We start from the raw sequence: 15317 nt of genomic DNA, 5'->3' as shown, positions 1-15317 counted from the left end.
TTTTACACATCGTTTTGAGAGAGTGAGTTGGCATCAAAAGATCTGAGATCTGTTATCCACCCCTCCATAGGTATATAGTCAAACCACACAGCCTTGTGACTCGCCTCTGTCCACACATGTAGAGTGGAGGACTGAAACACAAGCACAGGGTCACTGAGGTTCAGAGGGGCCAATGTGACAAGGGCGGCACAGATTCCTGCATTTGATTCTGCTGTTCTGGTCAAGGAAATCTTCAGGACTCCCAAAGTTTTGCTATATACCACTGCTCCCTGTTGATCTACAAACGACTCTGAAACCTTTATTCTTATTTGACACCTTCAAATTGTTACCCAACAATTTATCTTTTGACTTCCTGCTATAGAGGATGGTCATTTTCTATGAATGGCTGGAAAGTATATTTAACACTAAATATGGGGAACATTTTCTAAAGGAAGTTTGACCTAGCTTCTCAACGTTTTGAAGGGTTCAACTACAGTTCTGCTGAAGTCAGAGAAAGAACTAGGTAGTTTATAAAGTCCCAATAAACCTATGGCTTATAAAAAGTGAAGAAATGGATTATATCAACTATTTTCCAATTAATAAAACTTAGATAAGCATAGAAAATTTTATGTATGTTTTAGTACACCCTTTCTTTGTTGTTGTTTTTTTCGAGACAGGGTTTCTCTGTGCAGTTTTGGTGCCTATCCTGGATCTTACTCTGTAGACCAGGCTGGCCTTGAACTCAGAGATCCACCTGGCTCTGCTTCCCAACTGCTGGGATTAAAGGCGTGCGCCACGACCACCTGGCAATATACCCCTTCCTATTATTTCATCTAAAATAAATCCAAACATGTTCTACATCAAAAAATGCACAGCGCCAAGTAGTTAAAAGTTTATTATTTACTTAGCTTCAGCCTCCACTTTCAAAGGCAAGAGATTAACAAATTATACATGCACTTCTAAAAGCCCTGTATGAAATGTCCACCCCGTTTTTTGCTAGTAAAACTAAGTTCCAAGTCAAGTACTAGTGAAATTATAGGAACAACATAATTTCAATCTTGAATACATAGACTACATAGATCTAACAAGAACATAACTTAGCTAGAAAAAGTTACAAAGAAAAAAACCACTCCCTTGTCAAATATTTGACAAAAAATCAGAAATTGTTTTAGATGCAATAACTTATAACTGCATGAAATTACTGCACCAACTCCAGCTCCCCATTAAACACAACACTGCCTGTCAGCAGGCTGACTTATTAAAAGTATTCCCCTGGCTCAGGAAAACTAGTAAAAAACAATGCTCTCCTAACCACAGTTTCTGACTGAAGCACATTTTATTGCTTGATGCAGCAAGCAAGTTCCATGAGGAATCCCTATAGATCTGTTGATGCTCCAAAGCTCCTTAGAGGGTGGGTGTTGAAGGAATCCATCTACGGCTGAATTATTTGAATAAGAGCTCATCTGTTGTTGAAAACGATAGTGATGTTCAATATTCCTTTCTCCTAAGATTAGTAAATGCTAATTTAGCACCATCTTGAAATTGCAACTACTGTACCTTTGGATGGAGACTTATGGTTCAATTAGAAAAAGAAAAGTAACTCATGTTTGACCACTTTAAGAATGTAAAAGTATTCTATAACTTTTATTGAGTGGCTTCTATATTATAAACAAAGACTGCTGTCAAGTGTGCTGCTTATAGATTAAAAGACACATAATGTAAAAGTTTATTATTTACAATAATAAGAGTCAATATAGAAAGAAAACAACTATATGTTTTGAAGAGATCAGATACAGCCTCTTGAAGGAGGTAAAACTAGGGCTCAGGATTGAAGGAATGCAACAAGAAAGCAAGAAAAGTGTATGTTTGCCATGGAAAGTGATGAACAAAACTACAGAGATGAAACAGTCAAGAGCCCTGAACCCAGACATGGGTCAGAATCAAGTGGGAGTGATTTTATTAAGACAACCATGCCTCAGGGCAGACTGACTGAATTAAGATCTCTCAGGCGAAGATGGGTGTGGGTGAGGGCTGCAGTCAGTGATTTAGGAGGTATTTGGAGAAAAGCTAACGGTGTAGAGAAAATACACTCTGAAGGAGGTCAACTGAAAGTATGGATTTTGGTTGTTGCTTTCTGCTCATTAGGTGGTTAGTTTATTATGGCAGGCTTTGTGGGGCGGGTGTTGAATTCCAATTTATGACATCTGCCCTGATGGTTTGGGGCCGTGATTTTTTTTTTTTTTTTTTTTTTTTTTTTTTTTTTTTTTTTTGGTTTTTTGAGACAGGGTTTCTCTGTGTAGCTTTGCGCCTTTCCTGGAACTCACTTGGTAGTCCAGGCTGGCCTTGAACTCACAGAGATCCGCCTGGCTCTGCCTCCCGAGTGCTGGGATTAAAGGTGTGCGCCACCACCGCCCAGCTTGCATGCATGTAAAAAGTCAATGCACTTGAAGAACATTTGGTGGAAATAGAGGGTATTATAGATGAGTAGCGAAAAACGAGGAGCAGACACATTGGTACAATAGTGGAGCAGGGTGAAAACAGAGGTCTAATAAGAAAGACAACAGAGTACAATGCTGTAAATGACAGATTGTTCAGCGCAAGTCAGTGAAATGTTGGCAATAAAGTTCGGGAAGATGAAAGACAATCTTGGTGATGAGATTTTCAGGACTTTTGTGTGAATGAAGCATAGATTTGTCTTCTGATTATTAATATTGTTCTCTTTAACCCTCAAGAGCAGCTCAGATGATCAATTAAAATCACCTTAAGTTCCAAGTATTTTTATGTTAGTGCTCTGGTAATATCTATAAGAAGTAAGACAGTAAGGTCAAGAGATTGCTATTAAAGTTTAGAGGGTAGATGAGACAGCCCACAGGAAGGCAGCAGAGATGCAAGAGACAGAACAAAAAAACATCTCTTCTGTAAGGATGGAAAAAAAAAGATAATTAAGCCAAAGAGTAAACAAAAGAAAAAAAGGGAAGCTAGGAAAGTGGCAGTGACTAAGAATACAAATTTTGCAAGCATGAGGACCTGAGTTCAAATCTCTCGTGCCCATGTAAAAAGCTTGGCATGGATGCATGTGCCTGTAACTGAAGCACTGGGACAGACTCGTAAATTCCAGATCCCAAGAGCTCACTGGCCAGCCAGCCTAGTCAAAGTGACAAGCTTCTGCTTTGGTGAGAGGCTCTTTTTAAAGGACCAAGGCTGAGCAGAGACAGAGGAAGCTATCTGACACCCTCCTCTGGCCTCTACATCCCAGTGCACAGGGACAAGCACTTGCACATTCACTAGCATGCATAATACACATGTACAAACACAACTCACATACACACAGGAGAAAGAAAGAAGGGAAAAGAAAGAAGGAAGGTTACAGAGGAGAAAAATAATCATGGGAAGAAAACATGAAGTCAAGGAACTAGAATTAATTTAAAGAGGATGTAAATAATGTAGCTGTGCCACCATGATATTAGAAGATAGTACCAAAAATGGGAAAAGAGCCCACCCCTCCCCCCAGCACCAAAGCAATATTTGCAGAGTAATAGCCTACAGGCTTCTAGGGTATTAAGTTAATGAGAGATGAAGAAAATAAAAACAATGATTAGGATAATTCTTCTAAATAGCTAGGAGTAGGGGTTTTGGTAGGTCAGTGGGAGGGCAAGGTGGATTTTTTTAAAGGGAACCAAATGCCAGTAAAGAGATTTGTTGAGCTCAGAGAGAGGGGACAGAGATGTAGAGATCAGAATTTACAGTGAGGACAAGCGAATAGAAAAGAAAATTGAGAAGTTCAAGAGATGGGACCCAAGTCATGAATGTGACTTAAATCAAGGTACAAGGTCATGATGGAGAAACTGCAATCTGGGGAAGAGTCTAACAAGGACAAGTCAGTCACTCAGAGGAAGGTGAAGCATGGGTATAATGCTGAGATTTGGAAGGTTCAATCTGAACATGAGGATATGTCCCAAAGCTAAAGAGAATGGAGAAGGTGATGGAATTATGTAAGGCATGGACGTCAATGGAACGAACGATGACAAAAACAGACCATTCAAGATTCTGGAAAAATTCTTTCACATAACCTGCCTACATTCGATACTCTTAACTCTAGAGTATCTCAGCCCTTTAGTGTCGTTACACAGTGGTAGCGAGAGATGTGGCAAATAACAGAGGAGGTGTTATCCTCAGGGGACAGATGTCAATTAGTCAAGGCTGCGGAAAGAATGTTAAAAAAAATTTCAGTCACCTGGGAAACTAGACCACCTCCCCCCAAGAAAGATAAGATTGACATGGACCCAGTGGAAGCAGGCAGGAGAAAGGCTAGACAAGGAAATGGGCATGAACCAAGAAGGAGAGCTGGGCTGGGCACAGTGTCTGCGGCAGGGATCAGCTACAAAGGAGAAGTCAGCAGAGACTCTTAAGCAGCGTGTGCATTCCCAACAGAGGACTCAAAGAAGAAAGTTGATCTTGCTCTGTTTTGTGAACATGAGAACAGAACTAAACCCAACTTTATTCCCAACCCCACACAGAAGTATTTCTGCCCACAAGAACTTTCCTGGGCTTTCCCCTAAGGATCATGGAACTCTGGCTGAAGGTATGTGCAAGTCACAGATGTGCACCCATTCCCTACTTTTACATTACACAGGCACAATGAGGTTAGAAATAAACTTTAGTGTTGCCAGGAGAGTTTTCCTTTTTTTCTTTTCTTCTCTTTCTTTTCTTCTTCCTCCCCCACCCCCACTAGAGGCTTCAGAAGGAAGCAAGCAGCCACAGGGGTGTGGAAACAGGGGATAATAGGATTTTACAGCTTGATTGTGTGCACACACAAAAGCAGTACTTGGTTTTCTATGCCAGTTGGCTAGAGGGGAGGGAAGACTGTCTAGACAATTACCACCCAAAGTAATTACCCTGTTGAATGTACACTGGGGCTTGGGCAATTTCGACACGCAAAGCTGAAGCCAGTTCCCATCACTGATCAAAGTTCTCATTTTTATATCCTTGAGCTGGGGATAAGTGTTAAAATATACAGCCAGGGAAGTCCGGGTAACACAAAAGTCTAGCAAAGGTCTCTTATTAAAGTGTCTTTTTATAAATATTAGTGATGTCTTACACATAGATTGGGCACAAGCATTATCTGATTATGTTTCTGCTGATGATGACAGCACCTTTTGCTAAGAATTCTATCAAATATATATTAATGCCTTACACAATAAATCTACACATAAAAATTTTTGTTCTTGTTTTTCAGATGAGCAAACTCAGGCTTTAAAAAATTCTAGAAATGTGTCTTCATTCAACATTAATGGGGATGTACTAAGTACCTCCTCAATAACTATGTCTAGGGCTGGGTACACAAAACAAAACAAATGGAGATCTTCTACTGGGGGAAAGGGCAGAAATTCGTATATTAAGCAAACGCCTAATGCATATAAAGTGAAAGGGTATGGAAGGTGCTTTGGAAATCACTACTATGAGTGAATGTGACTGGAGAATCTATATTGTGTACTTGAGGAAAAGCCTAAGACAGAGGAGAGGAGGGGAGGGGAGGGGAAGGGAGGAGAGGGGAGGGGAGGGAGGGAGGGGAGGGGAGGGGAGAGGAGAGGAGAGGAGAGGAGGAGAGTCAGCCAGGTGAGTGGGAGGTAAACAGTATTCTGAGCACAGAAAATCTTTTAAAAACTTCATGTGGAGCATGAGCTTAGAGTGTTTAATAACTGAAAAAATGTCAGAGTAGTTGACACTCAGTAAGTAAAACAGGAGAACAGCAAATAAGCCTGAGAAAAGTGATGGGACCTCATGCTGGTGCAAATGGAATCCTCTGAGGATTTGACAAGGCAGCACAAGGAGGAGGAAGAGAGGAAGAGAAGAGAAGGGGAGGAAGTAGAGGAGAGGACCAGAAGGAGTAGAGGGAGGTGAGGAAGGAAAAAGGAATGGGAGGTGAGAATGAGAACAGGAGATGAGGAATCTAGGTGGGAGAGGAGGAAGAAGAGAGGGGAGGCAGATAAAGGTGGGGGGAGGAAGAAGGGAAAAATTACATGCTTGGTGGTGAACAGAGAGAAGGGAAAGGATGTTCAGTATATATTCTAGTTGTAGTGGAATCCTTATTACACTTCCACAATTAGTAGGTAAGAGAATAAGGATTTGTCTGGTCCTAAATCGTGAGCTCCTGACTACTCTCTTAAATAAACATGAGTAGAGACATTGAAATACCTTTAAAAGGGAGTTTGAGTTAAGGTAGGAAATGCTGTTACTGTTACTTGAAGTCAGTTTGAGGATTGTATCTTGAAACATTTGGTGGGCTAAGGTAAACCTCTCTCATACTTCACAGATCTCAGAGTGACGACTTCAGTCACTTGGTCTGCGGCTACAAACTACCTCAGTGTTTTCAATCACACTTGCCTTCTTTTAACTCGGACTTGGGAAACAGACCTTAATGTCTGCATTCCCTGCAACAGAGCTCTCATATAACAAGAGAAGTGTCATTATCTGAAGCTTTCCCCAGGCTTAGTGTTAAAAATCAGACATAGCAACTGTAAGAGCACTATTGCTGATAACAAAAATGAAGAATGCCAAAATTATTCCATAATATTTTTGAAATTTGAATTACTGAAATGCCTTATCCAGAGAATATTTTCTAGACATATATAGAGATAGGAAGTATTAGAGACTGACATTTACTTCACACCATTACAACATGTCATAGAACCTCAAGCTAGAAGACATTTCACCAATGGTAGTAACATAAATCAACTATCAAATTTTTAAGATGTCTGTGGAAAGTATGGGAAAATGTATTTAAATTATAACTATGGGATTTTTTTAAAGGTACATATTAGAAAAAAAGTATATAATCTATGGTTTACAGCATGTATCTAACTACTGAGCTAACTAGAAGTTCATAGTACTTACAACATGAGTTAAATGCTACCCTTATTGTTATTTTCTAAAGGATGAATGAACTTCACACTTGGCCTAAGCCAACAGGTGGAAGAATGAAGGGGATGAACTTGCCTGATAGTATCATCTGAGACAACTTTTAGGAAATTTCTTTTTAAAATGTAAACTATTCTATAGTTGCCACCAGAATTAATGAAGACCATTTACTAAATATCTCACATGCATTGCTTGCTTCATTCTTATTTCACAAAAGAAACCAAGTTCAAATGCATAATGTAACCTCCAATATCATATGCCATATACAGTAAAATTAAAATTTCCAGCAAACAAGTTGATTCTAAATGCAGGCATCCCAACTTGATGCTTCTTGTCTTTTTTCCCCCTCTGTTGCTCTCTCCCTAGTAACATGCTGAATAAATTTACACTTATCCCAAGTGTGCACAACAACACACCTAGCATTCCAATAAGTCATACGGACACTTGATATTGGAGATGATGAGTAACAGCATTGTTTTGTCTAATTAGACAGATCTGAGTTCACATCCAGTTTCTGCCATTTACTTGGGATATGGCTTTGTGCACTTTGACCAACCTCTCTAAGCCACAGTTTTAACTTCTAGGAAACTGGATAATAATCATGTCTCTCTAAGTGTTAGGAATAATTTATATACTTTAAGCACAACATTTAACTCATACTTGGATCGTAATAAGTGCTCAATGAATTTTATTCTACCTTTGATGATATAGGAACATTTCCCTGGGTCCAAACAGATATTGGAATATAGGGTGATAAAAAGGCAAAGTAGAGAAAAAAGATTAACAGACTACACTCTGTCCTGCCCCCACACCCTCCAATGATTTTGCAGGGTCAACTGCTAGCAGTGGCATCCACCCCTCTTCCCCCAACACCAGGCTTCTGCTCACTGTACAACTTCCGGTAAAAGCACGAGTGGGAATGTCAAAAAGGAGAAGGAGTAATGGTTTCTTTCTACAGATTCACTATTGGAAAGCTTTTAGAATGGGAAAATAAACAAAACAAAAACATTCTTTGCTTTTTGTGAAATCTGGGTATTTCTGTTGTTGCTAAGAAAAGAAAACCTATGTAGATGGTTACTTGTTAAACCAAAGCCACAGAGTTATTAAAATATACCAGAGACAGTATTTCAGAGGAATTAGCTCCTGCTGCTGGGATTAGTTTTATTGGGAGTGAAAGAATATTAACAGTCAGGTACATGTTTCACTGACTCTAGTCTTCAGTTTAAGTTCAACAGCAAACTGGTATTCTCTTCCAGTTGTGAACCCCCATCAACATGTCCTTGGCGTCAGGGTAGTGGTGGTGGTAAAGGATATAATCTCTTGTTTTATGCTCATGTTTATCTGTTGCTGGTCTAACCAGAAGACTTTAGTTAGCATTTTTCTCCAAAAATGAAAAAAGTTCCTCCAAACTGGGGATGTAGCTTAGTGTTTAGAGTGCTTGTCTAGGACGAGGCCCTGATCTATTTCAACCCTGAAAACAACAAATCTCTAGGAATGTTAACAATTTTTTTAAAGTTTAGGCCTAAGAATGAAAATCAGGTTTCAACATTTATTAGAGTACAATAATCTTACCTAGGAGAAATGCATTAGTTCACAAGCACATTAAGCATTTTCACCTCTGCAGACAAATTTCACATTCTCATCTCCAGTTTCTCCTTTTCTTAGAAGTCCCAGACCCAGAGGAAGCAGGAGGGCCAGTAAATCCACAAACCCTTCACCTGCATTTGAGGCCAAGTTGGAAGGAAATGGAGAGACAGTTCAAACTATGTTGCTAGTAAATATGTGAGAGTAAATTGATAAAGCATTTTTAAATTAAAGGAAAAAAACTGTGACAAAGCACATTTGGAATATGTAATGCATGAACGAAACAAAGCATAACCTCTCACTAAAAGGTCAGAAAATGCATATATATTCAACAACTATGCTACCCTTAAAGATGATAAAGAAATACAGGATGAAAAATTATCCACGAGTATGTTAATCCTTTTCTTTCTCCCTTTCAGCTGGCCCATGACAGATAACAGAATGACCAATTTATTCCTTCAAAATATTTCTGGGACAATGAATTCTGTAGTCTATTTTAGATTGACTTGTAAAATTCAGTGTAGATAGTACAGTGTTTTAATATAGATTTTAAATGTAGACACTACAGTATGACACAGCTGCCTTCCAGAAGATCCCTCTGCAGGACTGCTCATATTGTGTGAAACACAGGAGGACAGACATCAGAAAAATGCACTGCCACTTACCAGCAGGACAAGTTGGGGAAATGACTTAACCCTTCTGAATCTACCTCTTTTCATCTTAGTTTATAATATTGGCAAATGAGTTAAAATTACAGTAAGCACTTGGCATGGCCCCAACAACTGTGTGGTATATTGGTGGCTATATGCAACATATTGCAGATATTCATTCTGCTGATTCTGAAAACTGATTTCTTAGGTTCAAATCCAATATTTTTCACTTGTTAACTATTATCTATGTTAATGTTAGTAAATATGTAAAACACATTAAGGTAGTGTTTTGAACATAGCAAATACTCAAAGTATTCATTTTGATGTCACTTCACTCGAGGTCTCATTACAAGGTGAACTTATTTACATCAGAGCAATTTTCTTTTCTGCTCTATTTGTTTATTGTTTGTTTGAGACATAGTCTCACTATATTGCCCTAGCTGGCCTGGAACCGCTGCTAGGTAAACTAGGCTGACCTCAAACTCAAAATTGATGGGTGATATCACTCTGTATGCTGTGAATGTGTTGATAAATAAACTGGTGATTGGCTAGTAGCCAGGCAGGAAGTATAGAATGGATAAGCAGACAAGGAGAATTCTGGGAAGAGGAAGGCTGAGTCAGGAGTCACCAGCCAGACACAGAGGAAGCAAGATGTGAAGGCAGAACTGAGAGAAGGTACCAAGCCCAATGGCTAAACATAAACAAGAATTATGGGTTAATTTAAGTGTAACAGCTAGTCAGTAATAAGCTTGAGCTAATGGCCATACAGTTCATAAATAATATAAGCCTCTGTGTGTTTATTTGTATCTGAGTGACTGCGGGACCAGCAGGTAAGAGAGATTTGTCCTGACCTCAGGCCAGGCAGGACACAGGAAAACTTTCAGCTACACAAACTCACAGAGATCTGCCTACCTCTGTCACTTTTCTCCTGAGTGCTGGTTTAAATACAGGAGCCACCACACCAAGCTGCTTCTGCTGTTTGTTTGTTGGTACAGGGTCTCTCTATGGTGCTCTGGCTCTCCTAGAACTTGAATGTAGACCAAGCTGACCTGGAACTCACAGAGATCTCTCTGCCTCTGCCTCTAAAATACTGGGATTAAAGATGGGCACCAGCATGCCCAGCCTTCTGCTTTTTTAATTGAGCAGCATTAGAAACAAATAGTATCAATAATTCATGAAACTTTTCTATACAGCAAAATGCCATAACAAATCATCAGGCTCTGCATGTCGCCTTATTGGTTTCATGTTTCCTAGACTTACCTGGTGATACAAATTATCCAGAGATTGTGACCTAGTAAGTCCTGGGTGGGGCCTTGATCTTTGTGCATATTCAGCTTCCCAGTGACTCCTGTAGGTAGGCAGGTTTGGAATTCCTGAGCAAGCTAAAGCTTTGTCCAATTAGAGAACCAGGGAAAACCTACTGATCACATCCACCTAAAAGAATGGTTCTCTTAGATATTTATGTTATGTATATAGGAATGTCAAAATGATTTTTCAGTCACAAATATGTTACTATTTCTCAGTACTGAATAACTGAGGGACAACTGAGCTTATGTTAAAAATGTAACTCATGTAACAGCATATGAAAGTTAATTGAAAAACAATCTTCTTAGAAATAAAAATCATGGGAAAGATGAGAGTGACCAGCAGAAGCATGAGCACCATTAGCAAAGACACACATAATTATGTTACTAGGCCAGAGGACATCAGGATATAGTGACAAGGGTGGCCAGGAATTCTGGTTCGTTGAAAGGTGTATTGTAGTTATTTATAATGCTACTGTCGTGGCTAAGTGACTAAAAATGTTTAAGAATATTCAAATAACAAATTCACTACAAAAAATAATTAAAAGGGTACAACCATTCTTTTTCCTTTATCTTTTTGAACACTAGTATTGAAAAAGAAAACACAGTTTGTGTAAAATTATCACATATGTGAACATGAATTTTTGAAAATAAAAGATAAAAAGAAATAAAATTCTATTCCTTCAAAACCCCAAACCTATTCCCAAAACATACCCTATACATGAATAACCTATACTCCAAAACATATCCCATAAATGAACAACCTATATCCCAAAACATACTTCTTACATGAACAGCCTATATACCCTAAAACATACTCCATACATGAACAACCTATATACATGAGACACCTAAAATCTAGCAGAATACACACAAAAAAAGAAGTTTGAGTGCATTGAAACCAAAAACAGTATCCACTGAATGAAACATGCATACTAACTACAGTACAGCAAATGTACATACTTTTTCAGTATAGATAATTAGGAATTTCATGAGCTAGTGGATCAAGAAGTCTGTTTTTGTTGACATATATCTTTGGATCTTAAGCTGTAATACATACATACATACATACATACATACATACATACACACACACATACACATACAATAGTACAGTGAAATCATTAGGTAAAACAATGAAATAATTAGCCAGTCCTTGGCAATTTCTAGGTAGAGAGTTACTAGCTGTATACACAGGTTTGGAATAAATAGAATTTAAGGAGTCATGATAGCCACTCAACACTTCAGGTTCTTGGGCACAAGTGCTAAAAAATTCATCTAATAGGTATCACCTAAAATATTGCCCAGAAAACAAGCACAAAGTATGAGCATTTTCATTTACCCACTGCCCCCAGTGTTAGAAAAATGAAGGGACACTTAGTGCTGATACAACTATTCCTAACAGGTTATTAGCACAGTAATAGGTTCACTTTTTTCACTATATTTTTTTTACTCCAAAATTTTCCTAATAAAAATACTGATTCATTTTATGACTAGGGAAATCATTCCTTTCTTTAAGGAAATTATTTGAGGCTTCATTTTTTTTAATAGTACAGCAAGGCTACACAGAAACTTACCTTAAAGAAACAACTATGGTCTCCATCAAAGAAAATTTGTTTTAGATCCTCTTCATTTCGCTCAATTAAAAAAAATAATAATTCAAGAACACAATAACAGAATGGCTGAAGTTCCAAGTGCGACTTCTAAATGGAGGTCTTAAGAAAGATGCTATAGAAGAGTACTATGGGGAAATAAGGGCAATGGCAGCTCAGGGGGGATTGCTGGCAGAGTGCTAGTTCAAGGCTGACAAATGAAGAATGTGTGTGCTTTCCCAGTGAGAAAGAGTCATTGGATGGACACTGAGAAGAGATGCAGGACTTTTATTACTCATATCTTACCTTTTTCTTTCCTATTCTTTCTTTCTTTCTTTCTTTCTTTCTTTCTTTCTTTCTTTCTTTCTTTCTTTTCTTTTCCTTTTTTGGTTTTGGTTTTGTTTTTTTTGGTTTTTTTTGGTACATTTCTACAAACCAAGACACAGGCTATTTCCAGTGATGACTCTATGGATTTAAAGTGGGAAAACTCTACGCACACACCATAATTTGTAGAGATGCATGCAGCCTTCTGCATAGCCTTTTTTTTTTTTTTTTTTTTTTTTTTAGAGCAAATCCACAAGTGATTTGCTAAAGTGGACTGATCATTTATGAGATAGGGATAGTCATTTCTCTTTGAGACTTCTTTCATATTTTCTTGAGTACCATGATGATATGATCAGCACATCTTTCCTTATTTAATACTGTTATAGAATACAGAAGCCAAGCAACTCACTGAGTCTTGAAAACTATTGACTATGTTACAGAATGGCATTTCTCAAAGTGAGTTCAATACAAAGTCAGGAGATGGAAACCATTTTAACCCCCAATGCCTTGAGCTGCTTAAAATCTAGACTCCACTGCTCACCAAGGCTTCAGCTGATACACTCTGTAAAAAATTGATGCTGTAATTCGGCAATGCCTAATGACAGAGCTTCCTGAGGCTCCCAAACTAATATCTGTTTGCTTAGGGTTGACATGACACAGAGACAACTTAGACAGGCAGTAACACAAATGACATCACTATGTTCCAACCTAGAAGTTTTTATTACAGCCAGTTTTGCTCTGGGCAAGCTGTTGCAGTCATCACATTGTACTAGCAGATAGGAATTTTCTCTCTGAGCACTATACAGCACTTGGGCTGCTCCTCACAATACACAGAATGACTCCAATCACCATAGAGCTGGAAAAGCTACTTGGAACACAGCTTTTCTGTCTGATTTGTTGTGACTGTTTATCTTCCAGATGAATACTGTCAACTTCAGTGTGCAGAACAATCACCCACCCTACTTTATCACCCAATGTAATCACTGCTCTTCCGCCATCAGTGTTGTGCTTTGAGATTATAACTGAATATCTACAAAAGAAAAAATTAGAAATGGATGAAAATGATGAAATAATATACCAAAATGAATAAAAAGAAGCACCAGAAACAGAATGAAGACAAATCCCTGCTTTTTGTTTTTAAAGAGTTTTTGTTGTTGTTTTTTGAGACAGGGTTTCTCTGTGTAGCCCAGGCTATCCTGGGACTGCTCTGTAGACCAGGCTGACCTCAAACTCACAGAATTTCGCCTGCCTCTGTCTCCCGAGTCCTAGGAGTAAAGGTGTGCGCCACCATGCCGGGCTCCTGGGGTTTTATAGAGTCTTTTTGGTTGCTGTTTGGCTTGGGTTTTTATGTCCCAAACTTCAGAAACCACTGGTAACACAAAAGGTTATGAATACATGGTAAAACAGGGATACATGAAGTGCCTTCTGGAAGGTGGAAAGTCCTAGTTCTCATCCCACTTTACTGTTTTATGAGATTTGTACACACTTAAAGTTCAGAGTTTGACAATCCTTATGCTAGACTTGTATATAAGACATAATTTCTCGAGCCAGTGAATGATAGGATACTTACCAAAGTTTTACTTGAAAAACACCTGAATAAAGTTCACAACATCTAGAAAGGATTCATACACTCACATATGAGAAAAAGTAATGAGTGATTATCATATTCTAGGTAGCAAATCTTGGGGAATACATAAATGAAAAATGGTGTGATTTCAAAAAGCTAATGACTTCATATAATGAAAAGAAAAAAGTTTCAAAAATTATATAATAGAGGGAAATACCCATGACTCTGGGGGGACAAAAAGTATTAGCTGACCCTCACCTTGAGAATACAGGAGGTTTGAGATATAAAGGAAAAGATACCATGTGAGTAATCACAAATATAAGAACTTCATGTAGGTAAGTACTCCAGCACAAGAGATGAAATAAATTCAAAGTCAGAGATGGAATCTAGGGAAACAATAGCAACTAGGAACTAGGCAGAGAGAGAAGTCATTAACAACAAGAGGGGGAGGAAGATGGGGATGAGGGTGGGAAGAAACAACTCCAGCAATTCCTCAAATGTTATGCTCCCTGGTCTCTAGCCTACACTCATGTTTCCCTATATGTACTTTTGAGGGGGCTCCTCCTTCATGGGGGAAGACAAATTACCAATGAATACTGATGATTTACTATATTTTAACTTTCTATCTATAAACTAATTTATTTTCTGAATCTCAAAACAGAATTAGGAGAGAGTGATGCCATAGATGTGAAGATAGAATGTGGTTGATATATTGTGTACCCTAATAAACTTATCTGGGGGTCAGAGAATAGAACAGCCACTAGATTAGACATAGAGGCCAGACAGTGGTGGTACACATGCCTTTAATCCTATCACTTGGGAGGCAGAGATCCATCTGGATCTCTGTGAGTTCAAGGCCACACTTGGAACAGAGCCAGGCATGGTGGCACACATCTATAATCCCAGCACTTGAGATCTCATGACTTTGCTTGGGAAGGGCACATGCTTTTAATCCCAGGGAGTTTTGGCAGGAAGCAGAAAGGTATATAAGGTGTGAGGACTGGGAACTAGAGGCTTTTAGGCAGTTCAGCAGTTCAGTTGAGATCCCTTCTGGGTGAGGACTCAGAGACTTTCACTCTGAGAATTCCTGGAAACAGGATCAGCTGAGGAGTTGTCGAGGTGAGGCTGGCTGTGGCTTTTTCTGTTTCTCTGATCTTTCAGCTTTCACCCCATATCTGGTGTCACTTTTTTTTTAATTAATAAGACCTTTTAAGATTCATCTTACAACAGAAGATAATTTTTTATTATTCTGATATTTTGACTTGAGGAGACTTCATACTGGTCTCCATAGTGGCAGTATGAATTCATATTCCCACCAGTAGTTTATAAGGCTTCCCTTTCTCTCCCCTTCTTATAAGCATTTTTGATTTTTTTTTTACTATTTATTTACTTATTAGAC

The 15317-nt window shown here is 38.5% G+C and overlaps 1 protein-coding gene across 5 annotated transcripts in view; it reads right to left on the bottom strand.

The window, feature by feature from the left end:
• Macrod2 (mono-ADP ribosylhydrolase 2) overlaps positions 1-15317 on the bottom strand; it is a 1966896-nt gene that overhangs the window by 1671286 nt on the left and 280293 nt on the right. Inside the window, exon 4 of one of the 5 annotated variants that reach the window (XM_052726017.1) lies at positions 13353-13381. The exons of the other annotated variants lie outside the window; for them this stretch is intronic. Coding sequence (XP_052581977.1) covers positions 13368-13381 — 14 coding nt within the window. The 3' untranslated portion in view covers positions 13353-13367. Of the gene's footprint in view, positions 1-13352; positions 13382-15317 lie in introns of those variants that run through there. 5 annotated transcript variants of the gene reach the window in all.

Source organism: Peromyscus californicus, unplaced genomic scaffold (genome assembly GCF_007827085.1).
Source record: "Peromyscus californicus insignis strain IS unplaced genomic scaffold, ASM782708v3 Scaffold_7__1_contigs__length_154581171, whole genome shotgun sequence".
Lineage (NCBI taxonomy): Eukaryota > Metazoa > Chordata > Mammalia > Rodentia > Cricetidae > Peromyscus > Peromyscus californicus.
This window is presented reverse-complemented; position numbering and strand designations above follow the sequence as displayed.